This window comes from Macrosteles quadrilineatus, unplaced genomic scaffold, assembly GCF_028750875.1.
Source record: "Macrosteles quadrilineatus isolate MER2022 unplaced genomic scaffold, UCM_ALF_1.0 Scaffold_2__2_contigs__length_208266976, whole genome shotgun sequence".
NCBI lineage: Eukaryota > Metazoa > Arthropoda > Insecta > Hemiptera > Cicadellidae > Macrosteles > Macrosteles quadrilineatus.
The window spans coordinates 18127620-18139646 of NW_026542595.1; the positions used below are offsets into that span (position 1 = coordinate 18127620).

Consider the following 12027-nt stretch of genomic DNA (forward strand, 5'->3'; position numbering starts at 1 on the left):
CGAAAAACGAATCGAATCCGAATCTTTTTAGGGATTCGATTCGGATTCGAGAACGAATCTACTGTTTCTAACTGGATTCGGATTCGGAATCGATATTCGAATTTACTGGTAAGAGATCCGGGTTCGGATTCGATATTCGAATTTCTTGGAAATAGATCCGAGTTGGGATTCGATATTCAAATTTACTAGATTCTGATTGAATATAATTTTCAATATAATTTTTTAGACACTAAAAAACTACTTGTGCTCTCCGATTTGCTGTTGACTGGTTCATGTTAGGAACCTGACCAACTTGGTGTTAGGCTTTAGGCACATTAGTGTAGGTCGCATTTGAACCCTATCTTGGCTATCAGTAAACTTAACCTCACAGTGTGAGTTGTTACTTGTAATAGTAATGCAGACATAGGCTTGTGTGGAGGATTAACACCGAGGTGTATAATAGGCTGGACCTATGTTTTAGACTACACAAATTGGTAGTCCATCACTTTTAGCGAGTAACTTAGGCCTAGGTGGTATGCCTAACTTATGCCCAATTTTTTAGTTTCAAAACTTCAAATAGGTAGGCCTAAATTTTATAACTTTTTTATTTGGCCCATTTCAAGAATTTTTGTAAGCAATTCCCTAAGTTATTTCAACCCCAAAAAATGTGGTCTAAAAATGTGAAAATTGGTACTGCTGACTTTCCTCGGATTTGGATTCGACTCTGGACAGGTTTAAATATTCGGATTCGATAAAAGCTTTAAATTTCAGATTCGGATTCGATCCAGGTTCGATAATGGCTGTAAATTTGAGATTCGGATTCGACCCAGATTCGACTCGGGATTAATTAAAATATTTGGATTCGATCCGGATTCGATAAAATCTGTACAGCTATGATTCGGATTCGAACCAAAATTTCTGGATTCGCACAGCCCTGCGGTTTTTACATAAATAAAGATGCAAGTTTTAAAAAAAACACCCTGTATACTACTTGTCACCACGAGCCAGCTGAACTTGAAAATGGGCAAATCTCTAGTCTGCTAGGGGCTGGTCCAGAAACGGCTTTTCGGTGAGTGAAAGAGTAAAAAGGTGATGAATCTGAATGAGCTACCTGAATTGCACCACGTGAAGGTAGCTTGCTGAGTCGCCGACCTACCTCACTCCACGTGGTCACAGATCCTCTGTTTACTTGTGACGTCATGGAAAATTAATTTAAATCTTGGATAGCTCTTATTGTTTTTGGGTTATAGTAGTTTAAAAAAACGTGTTTTGTCGTTTTTAGATGTCCGCCATTTAGGACTTTTGGGAGGGTTAAAATTTGAAAAATGGGACTTTTGCAAATTTCACCATTAACTTAGGATTTCATACTACAATACTACCAAATTTCAAGTCTCTAGCACGTTTTTAAACGATTCAGATGACCATACCAAAGTCATTCAATTTCAATGTTATTCTCCATAAGAATAACATGGGGCTCGTAAAAACTTTCAAATTTTTACATTAAACCTAAGTTTTAGGGGCCAAGGAGTAAAGTTACGAAAAAACATTAAATTAATAAACTTTAAAGTAAACCAGAGTAAATACAAAGCATTAATAATATTTGCAAAACTAATTTACTTAGGTTGGGAAAAGTAGTGAAAACCTTTACAAATTTGAAAGAAATTTACCAAATTTTGAAAGTAGTGCGTTTTTTGAAGCTTTTTTGAAATTAGCACTTGCAAAATTAACCCAAGTTCAACTGGGCTGAGGCAAAGATTAAACAAACTGATTCTATTCAACAACACATGTAGGAACATGATAACAGTATACTGTACTTTTACGTATGCATGTACGTGGTAAATATGCTTTTGTTATTGTTATAATTTTGTAACTGTTTAGTATTAATATATTAAACCAATTTCACTAAAATGTTGTACTATACTGCTTTCATTCCTGAGTGAACCTTAAAAAAATACCGGTATACGTTCACATTTTACGTAAAACATTCGACAACTAAAAATCTTCATTAGTTAGAATCATGTCAATATTTGTATCATTAAAATCATATTTTAAAACAAAAAGCTCAATAAAATGTTTAGCAAAGCAAACATTAGTTTTCCCTTCTATCGTCGTTTTATTATAAGACCAAGAGAATCAGAATAAAATAACACGTATTCATTCCTTTAGAAAAGAATACATGAATGGTTACGATGAACAGCAAACAAAAGTAATCGTAATTCATTAATTTAATGTTAAAAGATTTGATCAGAGAAGTAATAAGGCTTTGCCACTTAGTTGATTTTCTATTACTATGAATGCATCACGGCCGCGGATCAGGGTCTAGTGGGGGGGGTAGCCGTCGCTACGCCGGCTCGAAATCCTAACGCTCAGCCAGCGATCTAGTTGTATTATATAGAGATCTATGGTCTAGACACCTACTTTCTCATAATTTAATTTTACCAACATTTTTCGCAAAATTCACTGCAAACCATGAACACGCGTGTCTCCAGCTTCACACCTAGTGCGAGCCTAATTAGCTGTCATAGCACTCCAAAACACACCGCTGTCTACCCAAAACACCCCGTACGAACCTTCTTGTCTGATCAAAACACCCAATACAAGTCTACTTCTATGTCTACCCAATGTTCGCCTTCTTGTCTGACCACACAACACTGGACGACACACCCCTTTTTAGGAAAAACAGCTTTCACGTGACCAGACAAGGGGGAGGTCATTGACCCCTCCTCTCTCACAGATTTTCAGCTTTTTACTGATTTTACCACCATTTTCATCAAAATTCACTCAAAAACCATCACTCATCACTTTTTCACCAAATTCAACAGAAAGTGAAGGAAAACACACAGATTTTTCAAGGTTTCAACAAAAACACCTCTGTCCCAGAACACCCATTTTGATTACTACTGGCGTGTATCGTGCACACTGCAAACACAATGGCATTTCAGTTTGTTTTAGCTCAGTTTTAAATAACTATGTAAAATAAATAAATCATGATTGAAAATAGTATTTTAAAAATAATTTAATTTGGACATTTTCTCTGATGTATTTTTTTAAAAGGTATTTTTGTATCTATACAAAAATAAAAGTCTACCATTTGTTTGTCTACCAAAAACTTACCAGTTATTGTGATCCATAGAGAAAGTGTAGATGGCATTTTAATTCCAGGATTGTCAAAATATGTCAAACTGAACTCTATTCCAGGCTATAAAAGAAAACATAACTTGCATTACATTTACCTTTGGTTGGTAAAGGACAATTTTTAGAAGTAAATCTTATTGTGGTTTTTCATATCGTATGTATTTACAGTACAGAAGACTCTCATTCATACTGCTGGATTACTGGAATGTCATCAATAAACACTTAAAATGCACAAAATGTGTGTTTTATTGTACCAAAACAATTATTAGAAATGGGTATGTGTCGTTTCCCGATACCACCAGTAGTTGGAAATTGGTATCGGTATCGAGAATCGATTGTCACAAGACAATTCCAATACCAGTACCCGAAACGTCTGCGAAGATCGTACCATCGGTAACCACAATGGTGCATGACGACAATGACGTTTATGTGAACACGGGAGAAGATGAAAATGTGTACATGACCACGGGAAATGGTCAGAATTTTGCCGGGACTAAGGGACGATGATAACGTCTACATGACCGCGCAGACCAGGGATCTTGAACCTACTGCCTGCAAAGTCCTACTGGGAAATAATTATTTTTATATAATTGGTATAAATCGATGATTGTCAAAGTCGCGGCAACCCCCATAAGTAAATGTTGTGGTCTCGGCGATACCACGATCGTCTCCCGCAATCGCTACTGCATTGTGCGGTATCAGTAATTTTATTTTTTTATTTTTATTTATTTAAATGCTACAATACAGACTTAAGTCCAATTACATTGCAGCATAGTATAAATTCTCATAAAACAGTACATATACTTTGTGTGAACACGTGTCAAAATGTATTTTTCTTCATCATGACCAGAAGAATATTGTAGAAGAAGAATATTGTAACAACACAATATTAAATAAATAACACTTTACATAAACAACAGTACAACAACAGAAAATGAACTACTTAAATTAAATTGAAACACAACAAATTGAATTGAGATAACAGCCATGGTACTATGAAATTATTCTTAAAATAAATTATCATTCAACTGATTTCTGTAAGAGGCTAGGGTCGAGTTGAATAAATCAATACCCTGGGGTAATGTATTATAAAGCCTCAAACATTGGCAGGAGACTGGGCACCCAGGCAAGTCCGGGCAAATGTAGGTACCGTAGGAATTTTATTTGAATTTGTTCTATCATCTCAATGAGATAAGCATGATGTGGATACCACACTATTGAACCGAATCCAAGTCTAGACCTAACCAGGGAGAAATATAGTAGCTTGAGTCCATGCCTTTCAGGAAATTCCCAGATCGGAATATAAAACCCAAGTTACAGGATTCAGCAGTATGGTCTGCATACAAAAACTTGTCATCAATTGTAATTCCAAGATCTTTGGCTTTATAAAGAGATTGAAGGACAGCACCATTCATTGAGTAGTGAAAATTAATGATATTCTGCGTACGTCTTGTGTACCTCACGACAGAACATTTATCTGGATTAAATTTTAAGCCCTTATTACTCCAGCCTTCTATACGATCTAGGTCTTCCTGAAGAAGTATACAGTCATTAACGGTGTTTACTTCTTTGAATACTTTTAAATCATCAGCATATAGAAAAACTTTACTATGATGAGTACTGTACATTCAACAATCAATGTCATTGATAAAAATTGTGAAAAGTAGAGGACCTAAATTAGAACCTTGCGGGACACCAGATGAAACAATGAATTCATTAGAATAATACCCTTGGAACATGACATATTGCTTTCTATTAAATAAATAAGTGGAGAAAAGTTTTAATGCATCATTAGAAAACCAGTAATAATTCAGTTTAGACAAAATGATCAAATGACTGACTGTATCAAACGCTTTTTCAAAATCTGTGTAAATAACGTCGATCTGACCTCCCCTATCTAAAGAAGATATGCAGAAATTAGAAAAATTAAGAAGGTTGGTATTTATGGAACGACCCGGGGAAAAAACATGCTGAAAAGGAGTGATGTAGTTTTTTATATGAAGAAATATTCTATTGTACATACTCTATTCTCTATAATAAATCGTCCGTTGTTAATTATTGTTAATAATTTGTGTCTATTTTAATGATTTATCTTGGACATGTTTTGAATTTTCGTTTTTTAGCTTCTACCTATAAGAAATCTGCAGGTAAGGCATATTTTATTATCTTATTTTTGTGAAAAAAAGCTGTTGAAATGGTGATTTCTTTGGCTAATATTTAATATTAAGAGTGTATATTAATCAAAAACTATCTGTTTCTGTACGTAAGCAAGCAAATAAGTTTTTATTCAAGCGGTCATATACTGAAACAGATTTTTGGGCTAAACCGATGACCGTCAGGTCATTTATTGGGTTTGGACTCTAATTTACAATTATTTACTATCAAAATGCTCAGACATTTTTAATAAATATAATTATCGATATCATATTAAAATTATAATTCATTTTCTTTGTCCTAACCTGTGAATGACCGGACTCTATCGAAGTCACCTACTTATTTTTACTAGTAAACATTTGTCATTGAAATTGTTATTAATTGGTGTTTTATTCAATCTTAAGTTACGGTATATCCCGATTGAATATCCTCTTTGGCACATTAAGACGTTTTTCCACCAGCTAACTAGGCCTACCTAGGTTTTTCTTTTGCATGACTTATAAAATGTGTATAGTTCTGTATTTTTGTATAGTGTGTATATTTCTGATAATGTTTTTTATATATAGCACCAGCAGTTACCCGGCGCGCGTTGCTGCGCTTAACAACTATTATTTTCCATCCCTTTCATTGTTTATAATACTTTTATAAAGGTTTTTATGTTTACATATTTAACATTGGAGAAAATGTTGTTGAGTGCACAGGTGTGTTGCAATTGGAGTTTAATATATTTGTAATAATCCAAAAGTAAAATAGTTTTCTGTGCTGCTTTCTGTGGAAACATTGTGGCACTATTTAAAATCATAACTAATACAGCATGTTGTGATTATTCAAACCCACAAAACTGTTGCCTGGTAACAGCTGTCAAATTTATTTGTAAACATTGTAAACATGTTATTTAATGATGAATAAATATTTGATTTGATTTGAAGCAAGGGTACCATTAAAAGTAGGGATAAGTCGAATCCAAATCTCAAGGAAAGATTTTGATTCGAGATTCGACTAAAAGGATTCAAGAGGCTAAGAACGAGAACGTTTGAGTTGAGTGAGAACGTTCTACGGCTCAAACAAAGAAGCTAAACAAACAGTTGGCTGCAATGTAAACCACGGAATTGTTGTCTTGTTTATTTCTTATTAAACATCCAGTTCTGCCACACCATTTATTTGTTCCAACATTAGATAGAGCAGTTCTATTGGTTGTTGTGGTAACACTGATCAGAGCATAAGCAGACTAATAAACTACTGATGCCAAATTTTTAATTTTTTATTCCCCCCCCCCCCTAGGCTGCTAGGCACAGGCCAGGAATTATTTTCACATTACTTCAGACTACACCTAGGGGTTGCGGCATTATTACATGGATAAAGTCCATTGGTGATTTGGCGGGATTTGAATCCGGGACCTCTAAAACCGAAGTCCCGCGCTCTAACCACTAAACCAGTGATGCCCAATTGCGAGGTTTCGATTTGAATTAACTCAATTTTTTAAAAGTTTGTTTTAGATTGTTTTCGATGATTAATTCAAATGGATTCATTAAAAAAATCCATTAGTTTTTGCGAACTCTATCCAAGTACATAAGGCTGATTTTACATACACAAAAATGGCCCTTACTTAAAAAACACCCTTGCCCTTGTATAGAATTTATTTGAACGGATGTACAAAAGTAGCCTATATTGACTACAAAAAGACTTTTACTCCAGTTGTGAGAAACTACACTCTCAAGCCCGCTACACACGGTCAGTTTGGTGTGTCAGTTTGGTGTGTTCACATCGAACTGACACACCGAACTGATCGTGTGTACGCCAAATTGATGTGAGCTCACATCAAAAAACTGAACTGATGGACTGATGAAAATTCATCATTTCGGTGTGACACACCGAACTGATGTCAGTCCGAAGTGAGCGTGTGTACCGCCGCGTCAGTTCAGTTAGTCAAATTTTGGTATTTGAGCATACGCAGCGTCATTATATAACCTATACCATAGATAAAACACACTTCCTTAGTAGAATTCTCATACTTAAGAATAAGCTGAAGAAAATTTATTTGTTAGTTCTGTCCGGTGTACTGTAGATGTAATTTTTTGTTTACAGTTTGTTTATTGTCATTTAAGTCATATACAATTCACAACAAATAATAACTTTAGTAATCATATCATTCTTTTAGGTATTGTAGGAAAGGTGAAAGAGATCCATCTCATCACCAACAAATCTGTCGTGTGTAGGAAAATAAACATTTTTATGAAAATACATACGAACGAGTACGACTTCCCAGGAAGGGAAGCGTACCTGGGAGGATTAGACTACACCCCCAGGTAGCACGTTGAACTGACACACCGAACTGACCGTGTGGATGCAAATGCTGCGTTCAGTTAGAAGTGACAGTTAGAAATGAACACACCAAACTGACACACCGAACTGACCATGTGTAGCGGGCTTCAGAATGTTTATGGCTCTAGCACCAGAATTGAATTCAAATATTCAACATTTGGATTTCTCAAGTGCTTTTTTGAACAGACAACTAAGAGAAAATGTATGTATGCAACGTACTGAAAACTGTTGTACCAGGAAAAGGAGACAAAAACCCCCGACATCAAGACTTGGTCCAGTCAATCGGACTTTGGATAAGTTGATAAACGTTAAGGGGTGGTATTAGAGAAGTAATATTTCTCAACTGGACTTTATACCAACACCTCTGATTAAAAGTAGTTAATTAACTTGTTTACTTTTTGTATGATTCGAGTTTTATGAAATTTTTAAATGATGTATTATTTAATTTTTCTTATTAAATATAAAACAAATATTTCCGGGCTATTACAGTATTATTCAATCTGAGTTATCCCATCATCTCTTTAGTATAACAGTGTGCCTTAGCTCTTGATTGTGTGTTCCCATACTAAATTTGCTCCAAATGTTATAGCGGACGGATAAAATATTTGTCATTTGATGCTAGACTCGTATTTGTTTATTTATATATGATTTATTCCGTAACTGGTCACTCTACTTGAAAATGTGACCAGTTTAATTTGCTCAACAATTATTATGAATGTGTACAGTGTTTTGTAATAAGGGGAAATAAATTCATGTAGGCCTATTCATATAGATTCAGGTTTAGGTTTAGGCCTTAATTGACAAATCTGTCTGAGATTGAGAAAATGTTAACTGGCTGAATCGAACTAGTGCTGTGAGATCACCAGCTGATATTAGCAAGGATATGTATGTAATGCCCACATCTAAACTTATAACACTTGTTGTAGATGCTAATTGTTTTGAGATGAAATAATAATTTCTACAAAGGATATGTATTTAATGCCCACATCTAAACTTATAACACTTGTTATAGATGCTAATAGTTCTGAGATGAAATAATGATTTCTACAATGGATATGTATGTAATGCCCACATCTAAACTTATAACACTTGTTATAGATGCTAATAGTTCTGAGATGAAATAATGATTTCTACAAAGGATATGTATGTAATGCCCACATCTAAACTTATAACACTTGTTATAGATGCTAATAGTTCTGAGACAAAATAATAATTTCTACAAAGAATATGTACCTAATGCCCACATCTAAACTTATAACACTTGTTATAGATGCTAATATTTCTGAGATGAAATAATAATTTTAATAAATAAAATATTTTTAATTCATCTATCCTATATGTTGTTTTTATTTTCTTACTTCATGAAAAAAAAACACAAAATATGATTGCTCAACCAGCTTTTACTGCTCTGAAAACAATTGTGGCACTTAATATTGTCACAAACAAAAAATCTAGTACTCACTTTTATTTTCAAGTAAAAAACAAATGAGTTGTGTTACCTTATCAAATGTTGTGGTAGGTTTGATGACCATGTATGACCAGTATTCTGTTACTCTCTGTTTAGAAGGAACCACTGGACAAGACGGATGTTCTGTAATGCGGTTTACTAGAAATATTAGATTACGCCTTTTGTCGATTCTGTAGCGCCGTTTAAACACATAATCTCTGTTACTGAATAATTTCTGAAAATAAAATCAAGCAATCAATACAAATGCACTTAAATTATATCTGACTGCAAAATGACACTGTAGAATTATTATACAACTTAAAATGATTCCTAAATAGAAATATTCAAAACCCAAAAAGTTTTGTTCTTGTTTTTTTTTTGGACGGAATTAAAATAAAGGTTGGCATTTTTCAGGACAGGAATGTAGTTAACTTATGGTCAAACTCAAAACCAGAGATTCCAAATCTCAAATCCAAAACAGAAACTTACTAAATCGAATCTCAATTCTCAAAATCCAATTGCTAAACTTTTTTAGTAGGCTGGTCAAGGTAGCAACAAAATTCAGGTAATAATATGTTTATTATGCAATCATAGCTGAAAGATATTGACTGAACCTAATAACATAATAACATAAATATGAGACTCTTCACTTATCAAATCAAATCAAATCAATTTTTATTCATAATGTGTACATGAGTAACAACGGAATAGTGTCATTTCCTTATAGCTAACAGGGCTTATAGCGTATAATACATATTTACAACTGGTTATACTCTTCAATTGAATAAATAGGATTTGGTGTAATATAATTTTTTAACTTAATTTTAAATTTATTAACATTTTTTTCTTTTTTTATTTCTTTAGGTAACGTTCTAAAAAACTTTGCTTCTGCATTTGATGGTTTTTTTGTACCTATAGAGTTGCAATCTGTGATGAGTGGGTATGATTTCTGATTTATTTCTGGTATTGTATGGGTGAGTTAAATGGTTTATTAATGGCTTGCTTGAATTCAAAGTTTTGTAAACCATAATTGTATCATAAATATATTGTCCATAAACTGTAATAATTTGAAGATTTTTGAAATGCTCTCTACAGGATACTTCTTTATTAAGATTTTTAATGATCCGAATTGCTTATTTTTGAATTTTATCAAGATTTTCTTGTTTGGTGGAGCCATAAAGACAGATGCCAAATGATATATGGGAATGTATATAGGAAAGGTATATTAGTTTGAGTGTTGATTGACTACATAAATCTGCCATTTTTCTCAAGGCACATAAACCTGAATTAATTTTTGATATGATTTTGTCCACATGTTCATTCCAATTTAGGTTGCCATCTATTAGTAGACCGAGAAATTTTGTGCTAAGAATTTGTTCAACAGGTTCGGAATCAATCATAACAACAGGTTCTGCTGTGGTTTTTGACTGAGCTGTTTTAAATGATATATAATTTGTTTTTTCAACATTTAGCTGTAAATTATGATTTTTGAAAAATTGAACAATATTTCCTAATTCTAGGAAAGACAAAATTTCAATTTGTTCTATTGTTTTATCTGAGATTTTTAGGTTAGTATCATCGGCGTATAAACATATACTGCCTTTCTCAGGGTTTGATAGTGAAGTTGATATATTTTTTAATAGCATATGAAAAGAAGGGGCCCTAAAATTGATCCTTGAGGAACTCCAAATCGTACTTTTTTAAATTGTGATTTATGATTTGAAATTATATTATCAGAACAACTAGTTAATTGGACAAACTGGAATCTATTTTCAAGGTATGAACAAAACCAATCTAATGTAGATTTGACCATGTAGGGAACTGATAATTTCTTCTATTTCTAGTACTCCCACCTCTCTTAATCTAAACATTGGTTTCATTTCCCACTTGGCAGAATCTAATATTACATCATTACTATCTGTACAATTGTTTATTTGAGATAAATCAATGTACAGGTAAAACTCACCTAAGAAAACATAAAAATTGGTCCATTCATGAAACTTGCAGGAAACGTAGTAATTAATTACCATTAGGTTTTGGAATCTGAAGAGTCCCTAGTGATTGTGGGGGTGGAAGTACCATTTTATGGGGGTTAAAGTTTATGGGGGTAGTGATTTTGAGAAAATTTTTATTTATGGGATCCAAGCAAGTGAGGTGTTGTTTTCTATGTTTCTTAGGATGCAGAATCGAAAAAGAACATAATAAAAGCAATACAACCAACAGTTTATTAGAAAAAGACTAATTTTTTAATGAAAAACTAAATTTGACAAATTAATTAAAGTAAAATAATCCAGTTATGTAATATCAATTATTACAAAACTGACCATGAGTCTGTGTCACATGTTAAAGTTGTGAGGAAAATTAACCAAGAAACTGGTAGTTTCGCCTCTTTAACCACCATGTCATATTGTTCATCAGCTACTGATGCATCATCATCTTACATGGAATCGTCAGGGTCTCTAACTCGTTCTTCTCATCATCGTCTTGACTTGACACTGACAGCTAAGTGAGTATGGGTAGCAGAAAAATATTTCAGTTCTGGCGGTGATCCTGCGACTTAGGGTGAAGATAATATATAAGATAATATATGAGACCAAGAATGTAAAACCGCTCGGACCCGAATTTTTAAGGACCTTGGTCGCCCGTAATGACGGGCGCTCGTAAGAGGATGCTGGGTCGCTATGAATTGGTTATGTACTGTAATACCAAAACGCCTAAACCGATTTTAATTAAATTTGGCTTACAAGTTCTTGAATACGATATATAATCCCAGTTTGTCAATGGTCGAGTTTAATTAGGTCATTTCAAAATGGCGGCCGTTAATCACTAAAATAATTAAAAATTGTTTAGTGTTTTGTTTTATCGACTCTCTCCAGAAATCTGCATTAATCTTTCATTTTCCTTGCAATCACAGGTCGTGATACCGTCCCTGCATTTCCTGGAATAGGCAAAATACCCCCACTGCAGCAAACCTGCAGATTAAGTGAGTT

The 12027-nt window shown here is 33.7% G+C and overlaps 1 protein-coding gene across 1 annotated transcript in view; it reads right to left on the reverse strand.

Annotated features, from left to right (window-relative positions):
* LOC128985567 (stAR-related lipid transfer protein 7, mitochondrial-like) overlaps positions 1-12027 on the reverse strand; it is a 101485-nt gene that overhangs the window by 24503 nt on the left and 64955 nt on the right. Inside the window, exons 5-6 of the mRNA XM_054405176.1 lie at positions 9090-9272; positions 3094-3178 (exon numbers count right to left, since the gene is read on the reverse strand). Coding sequence (XP_054261151.1) covers positions 3094-3178; positions 9090-9272 — 268 coding nt within the window. The remainder of the gene's footprint in view (positions 1-3093; positions 3179-9089; positions 9273-12027) is intronic.